Here is a 21,668-nt window from a genome sequence, read left to right as displayed (position 1 = left end):
CAGGGTCGCTATTATCTTGCTATGCTATTTTGCAAAATATATACATGAGGGCTATTCGCGATCCGGTGCAAATGGCCTAGCATCATTGCATTGCAAATTTGTATTGCAAATTATTTGCAATACACAAACAAAATACACGCATTTGCATTTGTCATGGCTTGGCAAATTTGCAATACCGAAAATCGATAGCATAAAAATGCTATGCATTGCATTCATAAACAAAACCAAAGCTGATGCACAAAAATTGTTTTGCAAAAGCTTTACCACTACAGTTTAATAAAGGTCGCTCACAATCCATGGCATATTTCTGCAATTGCATAAATTTGTCAGCTCTTATGCACCAAATCGCGAATAGCCCTATGGGTTTCGACGTTGCATATTTTGCAGCGATAGGAAATGTTGTTTCCCATGAATTTTCTTGTTGTGTGTTTGCAATTTATGCAATCCGTGCAATCCGTGCTACGTGCAATGGCTTTGCAAGATTTGGAGAATACCCCTTTTGTGTTGCAGTACACAGCGAAAATTGCAATCAAAAGAGACTGGTTCGTATAGGTGGCGCTGGAGTCGGACTCCCTGAAAGAAATATTCAGGTTTTGACGTTATTTTCCACGCCGAATTTCAGGCAGCAACCTCCCACACATAGGAACTTGACCGTGACACTCAGATTTTACAGTTGCCAATTTCAGAAGTTCAGGAATAGTTTAAGCTTATGCCGAGGCAAGTACGACTCATTCGGTTTAAAGGTTCACTGAAGTCTACAGCGTCTGCCCACCACGAGGTGCAGCTAAAAGAAAGTGGTAGTGGTATGTAAACGCGTACCTGTTAAAATAAAGCCAGCATCTTTTGTGCGCTTAGTTTGGGAACCGCTACGTAAAAGCGAATTCCAATGAAAAGGAAAACGAAGCCCCGGATGACACCCCCTATTTTGACGATGACCGCGACAAACTTTAAAGGACTGTTATTTGAGAACATGCACTCAGGTTCGGAACCTTAAAAAGGAAGGATGGACTAAGGCTGACATCACCGTCATTTAAGAAACCGCGTAGGCCCTTCTGGTGTCTACTATAGCTACCATGTAAGGGTGCGCTACTGGGAGTAGTGTCGCTTGATTTTTTTTATTTTTTTTTTTAAATTTTCATTATCGGGTTCATTTTCGCCCCAATGGAAGGCGAGGAGTACGTGGCCAAACACTTCTTCTATGAGCGCTTAAAGCGAACTTAAGATAGAACCAAATCGATAACGATGTATTCGATGGAAAGCATGGTTCCGGCTTTTTAGATGGAGGACTAAACATCGCCTCAGATTACTTTCTTATTGCCACCGAAATACCGAAATAAGCATGCGCTTCTGCGGAAATTGCCACAGGACAGCAGGCCACCGTTGCGTTCGCTGAATAGGTACTGCAATGTTGACAACCAGTTATAGTCCCATCTTCGGTTATCAAAGTCACAGGCAGATACTGGATGAATATTTCGCTCCGCAAAAGCCGGTGGTTGTTACTAGGTATTTTCTTTCAGTGAACATATGGGATTGCAAAAAACTTGTGGGACTACTGACTGGTCAGTTTTCGTGGCATTTAGTATGTATGCACATTTAACTGTGATAGGCATACATGAACCCCCCTACATGAGGCATTTGGCAGCGATGTGTTGAGAGATGAACACTCGCAGGTCTTTAGGAACCAACAAGGGTCGCTGTAAGAAACAAACATGGATGATTTTTAAATGGATGCTTCTACAGTTTTGGACAGGTTTTCCACAATTATTTTTCTTTTTTTTTCTTCAGCGTCTGGCCCATTAGTTCCGACAAAAGAAAGTTAAGAAATCTGTCAAATAAGTTGTCTGTCTTTTCTAAGTTTTACGTACTTATCGCGACAGTTTTACGCAGAAGCCCAGCTTTACTTTCTACATTATTAACTATAAATTTTGTTTGATTGAGTAATGTTGTACTTACCGCTAACTGGTAATGTCGGCACGCAGTCCATCCGTACATCAGCTACTGCCCCGGAAATAGCCTGGCTTACATAGACGAAGCAGTACTCCACAAATTTCTCAGTGAACAGCTCACAGCTAAAGTAGAGCGAATGATGACTCTTCACCACGCGTTGTTCAGCCACGTAGTGCAATGTTGTAGGCGGCTTAAGTGACGCCACATCCGCGCGCAATTTTGCAAAAACGCGCACCCGGTCACCCTGCTCGAGTATGCAAGACGGATATTCATATAGCACACCAATGCCCGTATGTGGGTCGCAGGGGAAAATGCTACGCGCGTAAACATTAAAAACAAACTTATCACTCCAGTCAACGCTGAGAAAGCGACGCGTAATGGGCACATTCGGCGCCGGCACCATCGGTCGCAGCTGCACTGCGTAATTACCGGCCAAACCAAAAAGTTCGCAGCCCAGATGCACAGCTTTATGCTTGGGATAGCCACGCACTTGTTCCATATACAAGATACTCGATTTGCTGATGTTTTGTGGCAACACTTCATTGCAGTTACGCTGCTTGCCGCAATAGATAAGCTCCAGCCAAAATTGCGGCAAATCTAGTGAGTTGCTCTCATGCCATGCGCGCTCACAATTCACCTCCGGAAAGCGCAACGTCACCACAACCGGCTGCTCGGGGTAGGTGCGCAAGCGTGTCGGCTCCACTTGCATGTCAGCGCTGGGCCATCGGACGTCGAGTGTTTGACGCAAGCGCTCATCGACGACGGGCATCAACGTAGTCGTGGTCATCGTGGGTAGCGGTTCATGAGCACTGCTATTGACGTTAGACACGGTCGCGGTTGATTTTAAGTTGGTGACAACCTGCATTTCGTAGAGACCACCGCGTGTGAATGTCTGACAGGGCACGGATATTTGTGTGACATTGTTTCGCGGATCGGGGAAGACAGGAATATTCTGAACAATTTCTTTGCGCTTGCGGTGCAACACTCTCGTTGCATCAAGCAGATTGTGGGTGTCATTAGACGCTGATGGCGTTGTTACTTCCGCACTCGATATGCTCGTTAAGCTGCCATTGAACTGTGCACTCTCCATGGATGACGCATATGTGGCTGTATCATTCCTGGTCGTCGTCTCCATAGTATCCGCAAAATCATCAATGATTTTACTAATTACCAAAGTGCTTGTAATGGTATTCTCCACAGCACCCAATCCACCAATGCCACCACCCACTTGACGAAAACTCATCCCATCTAATGGATTCAGCGTGCGTGCTGTAGTCGTTGTCGTTCGGCCCGTTGTTGTTCCTGTCGACGTGCTTTCCACGTTTGCTCCATCAGCCGGCACTTCATGGCCGCCATCAATCCCATCTCCTATCACGCCCACAGCACCATTACCGAGTGCAACGGCAGCCGCCACATCTTCACCGCTGAATTGTATCTGCACATGAAGATCTCCGCTTAAGGCAGTGAATGAGCTTGGGGACATGAGACGACCCTTTCGAATGGCGAGCACGTGACCTTTTGTTGGCGACAATGCAGACAATGCAAAATATTTCCAGCCACAGATAAGCATAATGGAAAACAGCCAAGCAGCATGAAAGGAGTAGAACAAAACAGAGAAAATGAGAGCTGGAATATGAAAGAGATTTCGTACAAAAGCTGTGGGCGAAATGTGAAAAGGAAAAGCTGGAAAAATTATAAATTGCTGTAATTTATTTGGCTTTACAGTTATGTCCATTTATTTATTTCTCTTTCGTTTGGCTTTTATTGCTGTTTTACATTTTGTTGTGGTAATTTTTTTGTTATTTGTTCGTAAGGCTAGGAGTCTATTTGTGTATATTTTTATCTAAATGTGTATGTGTGAATGTGCTTCAACGAATGTATGCATTTATCATACGTACATATATACATATGTATGTATATTTTACAACTACAAGAGCACGAAGAGCGCATTATGAGTAATTGTACTTCGCTAACAGAGTATTCAGGCAATTTCCAAGGATAACTTAGGTACGTACTTTGGACTACAGGTAAGTAAGCTCTTGGCGAGTGATGCGACGTGACCGGCATTTTCTAGATGAAAAATTGCTAGCAATCTTGTTGCAAAATTTTATTAGTAGGCAAGCATACACGAATTATGGGTTTTCATAAATCTGAAGCTGAATTAGTTTCAACTAGGTGCGCACGCAGGAAACAAGTGGGTGGGGGTATAATGAAATATGACTAGACGGGGCGAGAATCTTCTACAAAAACCTCGACAATTTCCTAGAGGTTTGGAAAAAAAAATTTGAAGACAAAAACACTTAGGTTAGTTAGGTTAGGGCTTATAGAAGCTGCTTAAAACGTGCAATCCAACCTGTTCGGATCGCAGGCTCGTAAAAGAAGACAGATAAGCCAGAGAACCCTTCTTTCGGTTACTAAGCAAACCTGGATATGCAACAACGAGAAAAGATCTAATCTTAATTGATCATCCCATTATCAGTGCTATATTATTTTTCAGCACTGCTTAATGAGAATACGCGTTAAGCGGATGGGCTACCACGCACACGACTTCTGCTATAGCTGCATGGTAGGGGAAGAGGTGATGCATTTCAAGCGTTTCCCCTGCCACTGCCCGGCCCTGGTAAAAATATGTTTTATATTTCTTCATTTCTTTGGCTGATCTGTATTATGTGGATATTTACATCAACCAATTATGTTTTATTTTCCTTACACACTTCATTTTGGCCACATACATACTAAAGGTGCATTCTTTTGCAACCGAGCTACAAAAGAACACTCGCTCAAATGACGAAATACACGCAAAGAAACACCACAAACTCGGCTATTTATCCGAGTTCAGCCAGGTGGGTTAAAAACAAAGCGACCTCAAAGGGTAGTGTTGTTAAGTGAAAAAAACTGCTCCACTGTGAATTGTTAATGGAAAAGTGGAGAGGGAAATTTTTATATAAATATATTAAAAAAAAAAGTATACATGTTACGCAAATACCTCGCATAATTACTCATATAAATTAGTTTTTGTATTTAAATCCCGTTAAACTAATTACATGTTTATTGCCAGCTACCAAAAAGGGTTTCTTAAGTAGCTAAAGGGGGAAATTTTCCCCGTTTTGAGCGTTCTTTTGTCACTCGCTTACAAAAAAATGCACCTTATGTACATATGTATTTCACAAACAAAGTCGTATGTATGTATGTTGGTCCTTTGTGCAATGCTCAGCGTACAACATCTATACAGATCTACTCGAAAGAATTAAGGATATTTTTGTAAGTACATAAATATGTACATTGTTTTTATACTCAAGTGCTCCTATTAAGTGTACAATTACATGCAACGTATTGTGTTTAATGCTGCTTTTGTTGTTACTGCATTCCTCGCAGATGCAATTGCTTTATTTATTTTTTCATTTATTTCTGTCGGTAGGTGTGTAGTGTGTACGTACATAAGTATATATGTATATATGTATATGTATGTGACTTTGCCATTCATTCGCTTAATTTGTATGTATTGTACTCACTTATGCGGCATAATAGCAAAATTATTGTTGATATTATAATTTTCCACTTGATTCCTGCTCGACGGCGCGTGCTGCACATTGACTGCCATTGCCTTTTGTCACGCTGTTTCCGTTGGTGTTGTCTTCCCAACATTGATTCAAGCACGAGTGTTTGTTGCAATTGTTGGTTTGGTTCCTGAATTTGCTGTTGAACATTTTCCTCGTCATAATCATTGATATTGTTGTAGTTGCTGATATTGCTGTTTCTGCTGTCATCACATTGCTCCTCCGTCCATTTGTGGCATTGCTTATGCGGCTTGACAGTCAGCGCGCACATTATCCTGTGCTGTATTGGCGCCACAGCTGCCAACGCCGACACCGCCGCTGCTGCTGCTCTAGTGTTGCACAAGTCTTTTGACTTGGCCTGTGTTGCAGATGTTTTCGCGGATGGTGAGACTACAGCGATGCTTCTGGCTTCTTACTTCTTGTGATTACTCTTAGCCTTCTTCTTAGGTTCTTTTACTTATCCTTCAACTTTTTAATTTCTTTAGCTGTTTAATGCTTTGATCTTTGCCGTTGTCCATCTTTCGGCACTTCTACTTCTACATTGATGTTGATGTTGTTAGTTTTCTTGGTTTATTTTCTACTAAGATTATGCTGGCGTGCGCCTCTTTTTTATTGCTGTTGCTGGCGGGTTTGTCCTCGTACTTGTCTTGATATTATGGCCCCAGTGTTTACTCTGATGATTCGATTTTGCTGCTAGTACCAACTACAACACAATTGAATTTTCCTCCGCTACTAAACCTACCATTCTTGATGTCATTATTCCTCGTAACTTCTGCTGGTCAACTTTTGTTGCTGCGCAAACTTTTCCTTCCTAATTCCACCACTTCCGTCCTTTTCCCAATTTCTTAGTGACTTCGCTTTTCTGTTTATGTGTATTTGTTCACTTCCTTTGGCGTTGCGGTTGTCGTCTTTTCGGCTCCTGCCCTGATTTGCTAATGATACAACTTTTCTCGAAATCAACAAATCAACAAGATTTGTAAATAACCAAAACTATGAACTGCTCCAGTTTTGTTGAACTTCGTTTCGTTTGCGCTTTCAATCTCCCTCGTCGTCCTTTTTCTATAGTTGTTTGCTGAAAGAAATGAATGAAACAAAGAAGACGTATAAATACCAAATGGCAAGCTTATAAGTTGATTTGTAATTTATTAGTGGATATAAGCAGATTACTTATTGGCTAAGTGCTTGAGATTTTCTTTCTTTGCAATGTAGAAAAATGAAAAAATACCCGCATTTAATATATGAATGTGTGCATTGTGTATGTAATTATAGAGAAAGCAAAATACTTATGACCTGAGTGCAACTTCCCAGAATTACAGAAGAGGATGCATTTTTCTCAGGAAACTTAAACTTTTGTGATCAACCAAAAGCAAGATATATTTCCTTTCAAGGCGATTATTTTTAGTCTTGATAACCCTTTTGTGGAAGATAAAACTTGAGGTAAACATGTTGAACCAAGGACCGCGTAATACAATTAATTTTGGGTTTTTACCTAGACCAAAAAACATCACCAATTGCCTCTTTGTGTACGAAGTTATGTATGGCAGTTGTTCATCCCAAGGGCGGATGGGTCGTACTACACTTTATATTTCCGTTGAACCTCAGTATACTACTCCCCAGTATGGGGCGTTCACAAAGTGGGTGTCTTACTGATTCAGGCTCCTTCTCGTCTCTGCAGCTCCTGAAGAAATCATTGAACGGCACCCCGGATACCTCTCTGGAGTGATGAGACTGGTTAGGTGACCCATACCTAAGCAGATTTATCCTCCGTTCAGAATAAGGCGCTTCCTGCAGTGGTTCGGTAGGATGAACGACATTTGTACTTTCGACTTTTTGAGTTAACTGAGGGCTGCAAAATGTTCACATCTAGAAAATTATTTTCTGACTTCCACTTCAAGCGTATAATGGACCCGCAAGACTTTCACGCAGAACTTTGGCTCTGCGAGAGATGTTTTTCTAACTGATATGTCACAATGCCGCGGCACTGTGCATCACGGGAGCGCTTAGGTTCCAATGAACGGCTGGTAGATTCACGGCCATAGGAGAATTCAATTTCAGAATATTTTGACACAGCTTAATTGGGGCGGCATATAGCTTTAAGTGGGAGCAAAGGTTTCGCACAACGTTTTGGGAGGAGAGTTGGCGCAAGGAAATGAAACCTAGCCGTAGGTCTCTAAACATTTTCACGGACGGCTCTAAAATGGTAACGGGAGTGGATGCCGGGATTTACTGCCGGGAATTGAACGTTCATCCAAAACGTCCCTCGCAGCCGGGGAGCCATTGACAGGCTAGCCGAACATATATTGGGTATCCGGCTACAAGGGGATAGAGGGTAATAAAATAGCAGACGAGACTGTCAAGAAAGCCACCGACCTGACTCTCGAACAGACACACTACATTCGAGACCTCTTCAACACTTGTTCAGGGCTAGATGTAATGAGTTAACCACCAGCATATCTGCAAAAATTATGTGCAAAAACGGCGGAATCAACTATACTCGCTTCTTGTTACGATTGCCGAATTGTTACCGGATTGCTTACGGAACATTTTCCGGTGGCTGCTCATGCACAAAGAATGGGTATCACTAATTAGGATAGGTGCAGGAAGTGTCGTGAGCGGGAGACCAGGTAAACCTTGGAACATCTTCTCTGCCGATGTCCTGCGCTGTCAAAAACACGACTAAAATGCTTGCGATTCTACCAATTCGAGAAGTTAGAGGACATCTTAAAAGTAGGACTGAAATGTCTATTTAAATTCGCAAAAAGTGTTAACTTCCTTGTGTGGATAGACAACCACATTAGTATCTATGTTTTTATTTGCTGCTGATGTATGTATACATGTACTTATAAAACTATTCATTTCCTTAATTTATGGCATATCCTTTTTTCGTGCATTTGATCGAGGCTATTCATTTTTTATCTTAGCTCGTCAACGATGGAATTTTTTGTTGTACTGTATTTTTATTAGATATGTATAATTTTGTACCTATGTACATATCAATGCACGCTAATTTAAAGGCTCTACCCAAAAAAACGGAAACCCTTTTTTTCTTTCATCTCCTTTTCTTTCTAAAACGAAGTAAATACATATGTAAGTATCGAAAACAAAAAGAATGAAGTCATTGACTTTGCAGTAAATTCGAATCCGTTAGATTTTGTCATCCTTCAACATTTTTTTTTCCTATTTTTTGCACATATTTCCTACGACATCCTTTTGTCGGTTTTATTTGCAATAATTTGAATAAAGTCTGAATGCTGAATCATGGTTTTAAATAAAAAGAAGAGATTACAAAAATTTAGAACTAAGCTACTTTTTGGCACTCAGCCAGGATAACAGGCTCATACTTGGGTTAACCACATAACGGTTACACATATGTACACACAATGCGATTGCTTGTAACTAGCAATACTCAACGGAGTAGAGATTTGAATATTTGAAAGCTGTGAATCGACTGCAAAAAAATTGCTCGGAAACACTTGTAACACATGCAGCCCATGGGCACAGAAAGAATATTAGGCTGTAATAAGAATTTTACCACATGCAAATGCAGTAAAGGACACGTGCACCAAAGCCAAGTAAGGGTTTATGAATTTATTCATGTCTGACATATGTTATTTTTTAACTGTAATACAATACGAGTATCTAATCCAAATAAAAACCATAACTGCTCAGTCGGAGGAGGCAGCGACAGACAATGTGGAGTAGTTGGGATCGTCCAGTAGCCAACCAGTGCTTAGCTTACGGCCCAGTAACCCTACCAGGAGTTACTTATCCATATACTAAATCACTTAAAAGTGTGGTCATTGGCTACAAGGCATTTTTATGGCTCAAACAAATGTCTGGCATGCAAGAAGAGAGCCATGAAAAAACTAATTTACTATTGTCCGGTTGTGCCGAGTGGGCTCAAAAAAAGTTGCAATGGAAAAAGTACCACAATTTTTTTGTCACAATATGTTGCTCCTAGTATTGTTGTTTGTTTCTGTAAAATATTTAGTCATTCAACTGAACAGCCATAAAATGGCAATTTGTCAACAATAAAACTGTAAACGAAACTGACGGACAATAACATGAATGTACACATATATACATACACTGTATGTACAATGTACATTAGGGTGGTGCAAAAAAGCGCGTGAAAAAGTAAAGTCGAATTCTGAATGCTCTCACACCTAGGGGGCTTTTTTTGAAAGCGAAAAATATTTAAAGGTCGCTAAAAGTTGTCCATGTATTCTATAAGGGGGAAAACAAGTTTTTGCGGAAATGGTATAGAATTCTTGAAAATCAATATTTTTCGATCGGAAAACTCTGTTTCTCTTCAGAAGACTTCATGGAATAGTACCAAATTGCGCCTCCATAGCATTTTTTGGGGTTTAGGGGGCCTATAAAGATAGTTGATATTAAGAAATGGTTAAATAAACAATTAGTATTAAAACAGATCGAAAAATATTGTTTTTAAAGGATTCTATACCATTTCTACGAAAAATTTTTTTTTCCATCTATAATACCTGAGTATGTTTTTTTCTTCGGTATAGAACAATCCTAGAGGGTGAGAGCATTATAATACCGACTTTACTTTTTTTTTTTTGACCACCCTAATGTACATACATATGCATGTATAAATATTGCTAAATTTAATGCTCTTGGCCAAATTGTGTTGTTTTTTGAAACACTCTGTAAAGTAACAATTTTTTATTGGTGCCTTGAGGTTATTTGTTTTCGGCACAATTTGTATGTGAGTGACAAAATATGTAATAGTCTTCAGGGCAAAGGGTGTTACCACAAAATTTGGGCATTTTTTCATGCCTTTAAGAAGTAAAATAATATATATGAACACCTATGCTTCTTAGAAAATGAATATTATTTCAATGCAGGTCAATCATAGCTGAAAAAATCTAAATTTGGTCTTACTAAATGATTTTGCGCACCTAGGATGCGGTTGCCATCAGTAAATTCATAATTTTGCAGATGGACATTTTCCGCAGTGCGGACGTTTTATTCGGAGACACTGAAGAAAAAATATAACGGCATAATCCGATAACCAGACAGATGTGCGCACCCACCTTGTTTTATAAAATGCAGCATAAAAAATTATATAAATAGTTACTTTTTATTTTTCACAAATTTTCTTTAAAATTAGATTAAAATGCAGCTCCTCCGGTGCCTATAAGTGTAGATATTACTTAGCTCGATAAAAATGTGGCTGTGCAAGGGAAGCGGAGTATAACATATTTATGGTCATCGGTGAAGATGAAAAAAGTAAATAAAAAAAATATCGCCTCAATTTATAAATTTTTGTTGAACCTGGTGAAAGAACTGAAAAACATTAACCACAATACTGTATATTTTATTTTACTCTGTTTCAGCCATAAAATATTTATATACATACATATGTACGTATGTACATATGTCCTAACTACTTTTCCCACTGTAGATTGCAATAAAGCGATCGCAAATTGAACAAAAGCGAAAAAAGCAGACGAAAAAAATATTCAGATATATGATTCAAAATAATAAAATAAATGAAAGAAAGAATAATGCAACGCTCGAATAAGCGCATGATTTTGTACCTGAACCTCTTCCCGACCAGCGAACGTGGGACAACTTTCCACCGCCCTCCGTTCTTTGCCTCTCCAGTCACCACAAAAGTGAAATAAAAGCCACGCTCGTACCAATATTGCACGTAATCAAAATTGTGGCAGCCCGAAATTTGGGGTTTCGCATCGCAATTTCATTCGCCTCGTTACCCCTTTTTTGTGGCTGTCCATACAATGTATACGCGACAATCATTAATTCGGCACAACAAACCCACCCAGCGGCGGCACGCGGCACCACAATCAGCACCGTAGCAAAAGCGTATCTGCCCGCCTCCCCTTCCACACAGACGCTATGTGAAATTATTTTGAATGGTTTCGTTATTCGTAACCCTTTTTTCGTGTATAAGTTCCGGACCACAACGGTTTCGGGTGGGGGGACAGTGTTTCATTGTATTTTTGGCGGTCATAATTGTTGCGCTACAAACTGCCGACTTGCCGATTACCTTTCCTGTTTGTTACCTCAAATTTTGTGTAAAAGGCTGTTTAGGTAGTGCAGCTTAGGTAAACTGAAATTTGGCGATGACTAAGGGCATTTATTTGCCATTGTTTTCAGAGTTTTTTTTTGGTAAATACATTTATAAATATTTTTTCTATTTTTTGTGCTAGTGATGCATTGCAAGTCTTGATTATGTGTATACACCTACATACATATGAATGCGTGAAAAAAAAGTTAATTAGCTTTGTTGCTAAAACTAAGCGGCGGCAGAGTGGTAGCCTACGCTGATAATATTGCCATTACGCCTACAAGAAAACAAGTAACTCTGTATAATCTCAAGCAAGTCCTTTAAATAAACTCTCACGATGGTGTAGCAAGCGTGATTTTGAGAGTAAATTCCACAAAATTAGAATTGGTGCTATTTAGCAGGAAACACAGCTGCTTATCTCTCGGAAATATCACCTTAAATGATGCTACACTGCAGAGAACTGATCGGGTTAAATATCTGGGTCTAATTCTAGATACAAAAATTGAAATGGGGACTTAGCATCGACGAAAGTGTTCAAAGTGCTCAACACGCTACTAATATTTCTTCCAATGGATCTGGGTGCAAGAATGATGGCATGTAAAATTGCCATTAGGTATAGCGCGACCAAGAAATTGACGCATCCACATAACCGGTCACTGTAAAATTGTCGACGAACTTACTGAGTTTCCTACAACCGACTACATACCATCCATCCGCACTTCCAAGACCAGGTTTATGTCTAGTCTTTCCTCAAGGGAGAAATGATCGATGGAGTTAGGAATGTCGCTGCCTTCAAACGAATTTGTTTAATGCCGCCGATCTCTTAACAATATGGCTGAGACAATGAGCACATATATTGGCTGTGAGCCTGGTTATTGCGAAATTCAGGGAAACTGCAAAGCTGACGAACTCACGCGTCTTGAAAGGACTTTGTTCGATACCGATATAAAGGGATAGTCCAGTCATCCCTCGTACTCATCGTCTCTACTACTCTAAGGAGGCAGAACATTCGCATCATAGTGACAGTGACTGGTGTTCTAACTGAACATTTTCTGATTAGATTACACGCAGCTGGACTGGGCCCACTCTGGAATGACTAGTGAAGAAGCTACGTGGTGAGGACGAAGAAAAAGATGTTGGATGTATCTTCTCTGCCATTGCCCGGCTCAATAAAAGTGGAGAGCAAAAGCTCTTGGCGGTTATTTCTTCAATGAACTCGATGACCTCAAAGCGATGTATGTTAAAAGCCCATGCACTTTTTTGCTAAGCACCAAGTGAGTCATAGGAGAACGGAGATAAATTGAAACCCCGTGCCGTAAAATAAATACTTACTTCTTATTAATTTGTGTTTCTAGATGGAAATTTAAAACATCCAGCTTTAGTGATCACCTGATCTATATCTCCTTTGAAAGCTCTATACTGAAATTGCTCGATGTTTTCCGCATATCCGATAGCAAATTTATTTTCGTTGTATACATACATATGTATGTACACGCAAACTGGTATTGTGTCAATACTAATAAATTACCCACCGCACAGGTGGACCAAAATTTTCAACGTCCACCTAACATAAATCAAAGCGGGGCACATTCACGTAACGAACTGGGTCCAATTAAAATGCAACCCAAACTGTGCAGATTTCTAATGAAAATTTCGAGGTTTGACGAACTCACACAGTTGCTGATTATGTAAACGAATATGAGTGCATATGCAAATATGTTTATGTAAATTCTGGTAGTACTACGTACGTAAACGTGCGCCTACACGCAGGTCCAATTATACATCCAGTCAAATACGGATATTTAGTACCTTTGTTGTATATACTTATATGCGCGTAAATAAGTTATACAGAGTTGTGGAGGTGCAAATTGTGTTAAAGGTGTGGGTCAGGTTTGTTTTCAACTTTGTTGTTGCCTAATTTTTGTTGATGTATTCATACAAACCCAGTTGTGTACTCATTGGACTGTGTGTAATTTTGTGGTGTTTACGTCTGCCGTGTATACTGGCTGCTTTTAATGCGATTTCCAGCGGACGTGTGATGTGGTGCGTTGAACCTTCGCACCCCCTTACATACTTCACTGGGCACCCATTTCCCTTGAACAAACCCGTAAATCAACGAAATTTCACGGAAATGAGTTGGGATATATTTTTAATTACTCCTCATTAGCGTTGTGCCAGCAGTCAAAATATTACCACCCACACATAAACAATGAGCGAGCGAATACAGCCGTTTATGTTGCTTATTGTTCATACCCGCTTGCCAACGGTGCCACATTTGCTTGGCTTATCTTAGTGATATCTTTAATTGCCAGCTGTGGCGGTTTAAAAGCATTTTTGTTTATTTTGTTCTTGTCATCATGACACTGTTATTGTTGTTGCAGCTGTCGTTACCTGCCACTTTGTTTTAATGTGATTGTTTCTTTTGGCTTAGCATCTACTTTGCCTTAGCTGATTTTTTATGGCAGAATATGCACCATCCCTTTTACCAGGTATAGTTATTACTTACTTATGTATGTATTTATGTTTGAATCTTGTTGTTGTTTATACTGTTTTGTTGATGGTTTCCTTTAGGACCTATCGTCTTTAGATGTAATAGGCTTACTTTATTGCCATCGCAGCGTTTTAAGTTTGGTTTTGTTGTTATATTTATACTGGCAACATATTGAGGCGATTCACTTTTAATTAATTTCGTGTCATCTGTGCTCAAAGAAAAGTATGAAAATAAAACGGAATACAATTTTTACGCATTAGAAGAAGATTTCACAAAGCAATAAGTATAATCCATTAAACCAAGCTCTTTTGCCGTTGCCTACCCAAATTAGTAGCCAAGTTAGGGAAAAGAATCAATTTTTCCCAAAAACAATAAATAAGAAATCATCCATCTGAAACTGATGAAATTTGGTTTTAATAAGGTATGAAATAAGGATCATGATTAAAGGAACGTCCGGAGTCCGGACCCTCTATAAGGAAGGTGCCTTTAGCCAATTGATGGATATCCTCGTAAAATATAAGGCCGACATCACTGCAATCCAGAAAATGCCGTCCATCGAGAAGTCGCGTAAATTTTGTTAGCCAGTTGTGATTGTGTATAGACTATAAACGAATTGCACCGATTCATATCAAGGCTTTATAAAACAACATAAGAAGGACGATGACACTAAAGGGTAATTCCACAAGCGTCCAGAGATGGCATATGAGCGCTGCCCTTGCTACAATTTTGTTTGGAAAATTTGTCATTTTAAATTCTAACAGGCTGAAAATTTTAAAATTGGTCGGTGCAGCCGGGCATACGTCTTATAGTTCATGTCTATTATTCTACTAACGTTTTTTAAAATGAAATGAAATAAATTAAATAAACCAATAAACTGGCAATTTTCAATCAGCGATGTAAAAAAAACCATACAATATTCATTCCTGGTTTTTTTTTCAATAAATATCGGCCATATTGCACCGCGCCGCACACATTCCATGAAAACATGTAGGCTGCGTCGAATTCGCCATTTTGATTTTTGAAAATTTACCATGGAAATAGTTATCAGAAACTCAAAAACCATTATATTGGCTTTTATTTATGGTCAGTGCACTGTACAACAGAGAAAAACGGATTTTCCAGTTTCTATTGCCGTGTTTCATACACAGCGACTTAAACAAATGACTACGTGTTGATTTTTTTAATGTGTTTTCGTAATGTTTTTCGAGCTAATTTTTTTTTATTTTTTTATAAAAGATACCGTCCAGCTTTAACTAAAAAGCTATATGTCATAGTTTCAAACTTTATACAAAATTTAGGAAATTCTACGGTGCAGTTTTATAGCCCATAAAATTTTAGTTTAATGAAGTGCAAGTTTCAACCGGCTAAAAAATACCGTTGGTCTTTAAGATTTTTTTTTTTGGGGACGTATTTTTGCACTTTTTCCTATATAAGTATGAACTTCTCATGAAATAAAATGCGGGAGACCGCTAGCCATAAAATTTGAAAAGATCAACACCAGCTTTGGTAAATTGCACTGTTATAATAAAAAAAAAGCGCAAAAGCAGTCTCCAAAACAAAAAAAATCTAAAAATCACCGCGATTTTTTAGCAGGATGATACTTGCATTTTATTAGAGTAAATTGTAGGCTATAAAACTGCATACCCAAAAATTTTCTAAATATTTATATAAAAAAGTTGAAATTTTGATGAACATTTGCTGAATTCTCCTAAATTTTGTATTTAGTTTGAGACTGTAATTTATATGTTTTTGGTTAAAGCCTGGACGGAAGTTTTATAGAAAAAAAATGAAGCCCGAAAGCCATTACGAATATTAAAAAAAACAATAGGTGGTTATTTGTTTGCTTTTTGGAAAGTGTGTTCCCTACTATTACCATTCTTTCATATAGAATAAATGAAAAGTGACGTTGTTAATGCAAATAGACTGACAAATATTGAGTTTTTCACAATGTGTGCACAATTTTCTTAATTCTTATTTCTTCCCGCAAATATGGGCAATACTACAACAAAATACATAAAAAACACCATAATTTTTTTTGCGAAACTCAGGAAAATTAAATAAACTTGCATAAAAGCTTTCACCTTTCTAATACTTTTTTTCTATTTAACTTTAGTGTAGTAAAGAGCAAGTTTGAAGTTTCTAAAACTCCGGCTGACTTTTGACAATTTTTTTTTTGTGACGGCGCCACACAATTTCCTTCATATTAATTACTTATGCTACACAATTTTATTTATATGGAAGAAAGTGCATGACATAATCAAAATTTTTCTAAACATTCTGAAGTTGAAAAATTTATTTACTCCTCCTGAGTTTTTCACAAAGTGAAGAAATTTTATTTTTATAAAAAATTAGCGTAAGGAAACAAAAGTAAAATAATTTGCATAAATTGTAAAAAGTTCTCTGTACGCAGACTTTTGTGGTACGCTGTATGCATATATACATATGTATATTAGGGCGTGTCAATTTGTATGTGAGATTTTTTCGAATATGCGTATATATTTAGCACAGAAAGATTCTCCGTGTAATTCTAAGCAAATTTGCCGAAGAAACCATGGATCTAAAATCTATTTGGAGTTTGCCAAATTTCGAAAAAAGGTGTCTTAGCATTTTGCTGTAGTGATGTAAATAAGTGCCTAATAAAAAAAAAATGCTACAAGGGACTTTTTGGTATGAGGAATCCATTTCTGCACGAATATTTTTCCTAAAACTTCCACCAGAGGGTGCAACAATGAAAAGTTTCACATTTTCTTTGAAACCTATTTTCGCAATTTGGCAAACTCCAAATTTATTTTAGACCCAAGGTTTTTAGGCAAATTTGTTTGGAGTTACATGAAGATTCCTCCTATGCTATGTGCGCTTAGTAAAAAAATTGACCCGCCTTAATGTAGATATATATTGAAAGAAATGCAAATCCAAACTCGGAAGCAAATGCACAGGATCTAGCTATGTAGGTATATCTATGCGTCCAAGTGTATACCTATGTGTACAAGTACATACTACGTATGTACATATGTATGTAAGTTTGTGCATTGGAAAACACAATTGAGGGATCTATGGAGCCACATAACAGCGATAAATATTGAAGCAGTGTCAAGTGTAGCGGAGAAGTCGAGTAGTTTTGCAATGCATTTTGCTTTCCGTTTTTATGTAATTGCTTTGTGTTTGGAAACAGGAAAAGTTCGACAAATGGAGGGGAAAAACTAGTACAAAGAGCAGTTGCACGAATGAGTAGGCTGAAAAGCATAAAAAGCGTCTGTTTGAAAAGACCAGAGAAAAACTCCATTTTAACCATAGCCGAACTTTGCTATCGCCTCAGCATAAGCACGATGCGGCTGGCGTATGTATGTAGATGACATTGACGTCTTTGCGCTTAAAGGCTGAGTTATTCACACTGTAATGAGAGATTGTTATTACAAGTTGTAACTTTATTCTCAATTGGAATGTTCCAATAAAAATTATGTACATCTATTGAATTCCACCAACGTTTAAAGCGATTCCACGATTTCCCGTCAGAAATTCAAGTTTTCAAAACAGATTTAATTTTAATAAAACTACTCTGAAGATGAGTAATTTTTTTACATCGACGAGTGGAATATAGAATAAAATTCCATAGTAATCTTCAACACTCCCAGTATCGACGTTGCATTCATTATTTTAGCGTTTGTTGATACATACGCGGTTTCTTGATATCGATGTTACATTCTGTTAATACTGCGCTCACATTTTCGAAAATTTCATGAAAAAGACTTGCTGTATTTTTCCACATCTCCTGAGATTCCTACATAGCATCTTCCGCAAATTTAAGGGCCTCGAAAAATGTTTGTGTTTCTGATCGTACTTACTTGTTGAAATTTTTAGACATTTAAGATTCAAAACCAGAATTAGCAGCCCGGAACTGGGATGTTGTGTTTTGTTTTTCTACATTGCTATCTATTCAAGAGCTTCGAATATTTCTGGTTGAACTTCAATGTACGTTGATTCGTGACATTGAGCCCATCTTGTTAATTTTTTTATCATCGATTTACTCTTTGAAAAAAATAAAATAAAAATCGTGTAACGCTGGAATAGTCCCCAACTCATTATCGATGCCAGTGAGGAGCACAGTGCACATAAATGGCAAGAGGAAAATCCACACACAGAAAAAAGTCAGCTAAATAAATTTCTCTCAACACATTATTTGGTAACTATAACCAAATAATGTAATTATAACTAAATCATGTGTTGAAGAAAACATATTTAGGGCCGTTTTCTCATCTAACCTTTAGTTTACCGGTCACTTTATCGTCGCGATATACGAGTTTTCGTTTTCTCATCAGCGCATTAATTTCTCGAATCGATAAACTGTTGCTCACCCGATGCAACCTTTAAAATTTGTACCCAACTTTAAATTTTGGTTTGGTTTTGGTTTATGAGTCAGATATATTAGATATTTCAACCAAGGTTTTGGTTTTTGCTAGCAGTTGCTCTCGCTCTATATTTGCTTATGTTGCATTGCCAACCTTTGAAATTTTATGACGAGTGTAGTGAAGTTTCACTCTCGGAAATGTAGTGAAGTTTCACTCTACGGAATAAAAATTTATTTTTACAGGTAAGATAAGACAACGAAAACACTTTAAAGTGAGGAACAATTTATCTGCCCTGTTAGTGAAGGCAACTTTACTGCTTACATTAGAAAACGGCCCTTAGTTGACGTAACTAAACTCTTTTCTCAGTGCAGTAGCAAGTCCGCTTGCGCTGCGTAGAGCCTAGTACTTACTAATCGCCATAAAGTTACGAATAATCTATACCTACTTCCGAAAGATTCTTCTTGATATTTAGTTCGGCACAACTATCTTAAAATCGAATGGGTGATAAAATGAAACGTCCAAAACTCTCCTTAGTAAAATCCCAATTGAGCCACTGGTGTCATTGCATTTAGCGCATATGAGGTTTGCGCGCCAAGCGATGATGTATTTAAGTATGAAAAAGTGGGTTTTTATGCTAATATAAATTAAATTTACTTGCATTTAAGCTCAGAATGACCTACGCCCATTAATTAACATTTTTAGTGAATAGACTAAGAATATTTATTGTACAATGTATGTATCGCAAAGCTAAAGTTCTCACATTTTTCCGCTACCTCACAGAGAAATGTCAATGATTAAAAGTTTTTACCTTCGTTAGTCCCCACTTGCCGCGTAGAAACTTTTAATAATGCAAAGTTATTTTTGCGATTCTTTTTTTTTCATACTTCAATATTTATAATTCCTTGGCATTTTTACACAGTTCATTAAACGTAAAATACACACACTTCTAGTTTTCTAAACGAAGCAGAATCAGATGGCTAGGAATGAGCGAAAGAGATAAGGTTGGTAAGTACATAAGTGGTTCCGGCAAATAGTTGGAGTGTTGACTGAAGGGAAATTAAAAATCGCAAAAAGTACTTACTTGAGAGAGTGTAAACGTAGAAGCGGCGGGGAAACGTCTTTGGTAAAGGAGCAACTTTGCGCTGAGCGCAATACTTTTAGTATTTAGTATTTAGTTGGCAAAAGTAAGAGTGCAGGAGGTTGCGTATGCGAAGTGGTGGCAGAAGAGTCTGAGAAGACACAGGCAAAGTCGACTGCTGTCGTAGCGCAAAACTGCGAACTTATTTAGCAAAGCGGAGCAATTACATTCCTCGCAATCAGCGATTTTATTGCCAACTGTTTGAAAATTAGTACGTATTTTCCAGGTGAATAAACGTTGATTGGTGTGTGATAAATGAAGTTTTTGTTAACTGCAAAGAAAATGAAAAAAATAAATAAAATTGAAATCTGAGTAAGTTTAGGTGATTTTAGTTTTTTAAATGTTTTAGAATATTTCTTTTTTCTAGCTGCTTATGTATACAGTGAAACCTCTCCTAACGGACACCTCTATTAGACGGACACCTCCCTTGGGCGGACATTTTTCCCTATACCAAGTTTTAAGTATAAATTTCGGAACAAATTACTCTCTCTTAAGCGGACACTCTCTTGGCCGGACGCGGACAGTTATTTTGCATAAAATTGACACAAAAACTCTATTGGGCGGACGCGAACCTCTTATCAACGGACATTAAGATTTCTTTTCATAACAAATCAAACAAAAACCTCCGTTGAGCGGACGCGAACTCCTCATAGGCGGACTAGTAAATGGAAAAAGGGGACTTCCCGCACAAAATGTGATTGTTATGCACACATTTAGTTTGGTTTGCGCAGTGGTTTAGGTTCGTTATTTGAATTGTCAGAAACCCTTGGAGACTGATAAAAACATGAAAACTGTTGATGAAAAAGGTACTGACACTGAAAAAAATTAAAAAATAAAACTTACGTCAATCGACAATTTCCCAGTTTTTTATGTAATGAATCTATGATTTTATGTAGTTTATGGACTAAAATGTAATATTTATTTTTATTTTGTTATTACTGAATATGTACTTACGCACATAAATGAAATGTGCACTTTTGAAAAAATACATGCACATTTTTGTTTGAACGATGTAATATCAATATCTTTTATTCAAATAAGAAATAGTGACTATTCAATTAATTAAAACATTAAAAAGTTCTCAAATAGGCTTCCCCTCCATTAAGCGGACACCTCTCTTGGGCGGACAAAAAATGACTGACGGTGAGTGTCCGCCCAAGGGAGGTTTCACTGTATATATATATATATGTATGTTCAGGTAAGTATTTGAAGGAGCCAAAGCGTCTTTCCTGTTAAGAGTTGGTATAAAATGTTTTTAATTGGTACTTTTTAACGTGCTATTTAGTTTTATTTTTTTTTTTAATTAAGATGATTGTTATGATGGTATCGCCATACTCCGCCCAAACAATCTGAAATTGGATTAATGATATATTTTTATTTAAGGAAGAGAAATGCGAAATTTTGTAAATGTTGATCCATTGTCTCACTTACTACACTTGTGAGCTGCAAAAATTAATGTGACAAGTTTTGATAAAATTTTATTTATTTTTCCTGACTAAAAATCTGAATATTGTGCAGATAACGTGTGGAAACATTTAATTGTTTTTTATATATGGTATTTGCATAGTAAAATCGTTCAAATTATTTGACATTTTTCTGCTAAGTATTTATTTTACTTCATATTTTGTGTTATGGAGTAGAAATTTATTCCACAAAGTTGTCAATGTATACTGCTTTCAGAATCGGGGATTCCAAAAATTTGAAGATAAGTAATGCATCAGAGTCGATTCTTAATTCATTTACAAGAGAGGTGTTGAGAGACATCCTACCTGTATTACCTAATCCGCAGAACTGTTAAGAATATAGTACATAATATTCATTATCTTGACCATGTCTGAGCGACGTCGAAAATTAGTGAAAATGAATTACTGATACGCTTGAAATTCAGTACGCTTAATTTTCGTTCGATACTTGAATCATATTTCCGCTTCTTTTTTTTAATATCACGCACATATAAAATTTTGATTAAAAGCCAATAATTTTCCGCTAAAATAGATGATATGTAGATAAAGGCCCAAGTTTAATCTTCGCATGAGCTTGCCACAAATGACGAGTCCTACGCAGCGGAACAGCGACTACCGAAGCAATGCGCAAAGTACTTTTCACCTTGTCAAGCGGATTGAAAATGTCTGCA

General features: G+C 37.8%; 1 protein-coding gene across 4 annotated transcripts in view; it reads right to left on the bottom strand.

The window, feature by feature from the left end:
* Nucleotides 1-21,668, bottom strand: part of LOC118739644 — a 260,844-nt gene that overhangs the window by 91,462 nt on the left and 147,714 nt on the right. For 2 of the 4 annotated variants that reach the window (XM_036471088.1, XM_036471089.1), the window contains exons 3-5: nucleotides 19,478-19,805; nucleotides 5,460-6,576; nucleotides 1,954-3,462 (exon numbers count right to left, since the gene is read on the bottom strand). In XM_036471088.1, the coding sequence (XP_036326981.1) occupies nucleotides 1,954-3,462; nucleotides 5,460-5,775 (1,825 nt within the window). In that variant the 5' untranslated portion in view covers nucleotides 5,776-6,576; nucleotides 19,478-19,805. The remainder of the gene's footprint in view (nucleotides 1-1,953; nucleotides 3,463-5,459; nucleotides 6,577-19,477; nucleotides 19,806-21,668) is intronic. The other 2 variants (XM_036471090.1, XM_036471092.1) reach the window with 1 other exon arrangement.

The sequence above is a fragment of the Rhagoletis pomonella genome, unplaced genomic scaffold (genome assembly GCF_013731165.1).
Source record: "Rhagoletis pomonella isolate Grant_MI unplaced genomic scaffold, Rhpom_1.0 Rhpom_scaffold_00005, whole genome shotgun sequence".
NCBI lineage: Eukaryota > Metazoa > Arthropoda > Insecta > Diptera > Tephritidae > Rhagoletis > Rhagoletis pomonella.
The sequence above is the reverse complement of the archived record's forward strand: the minus strand, read 5'-3'. Positions and strand labels throughout refer to the sequence as shown.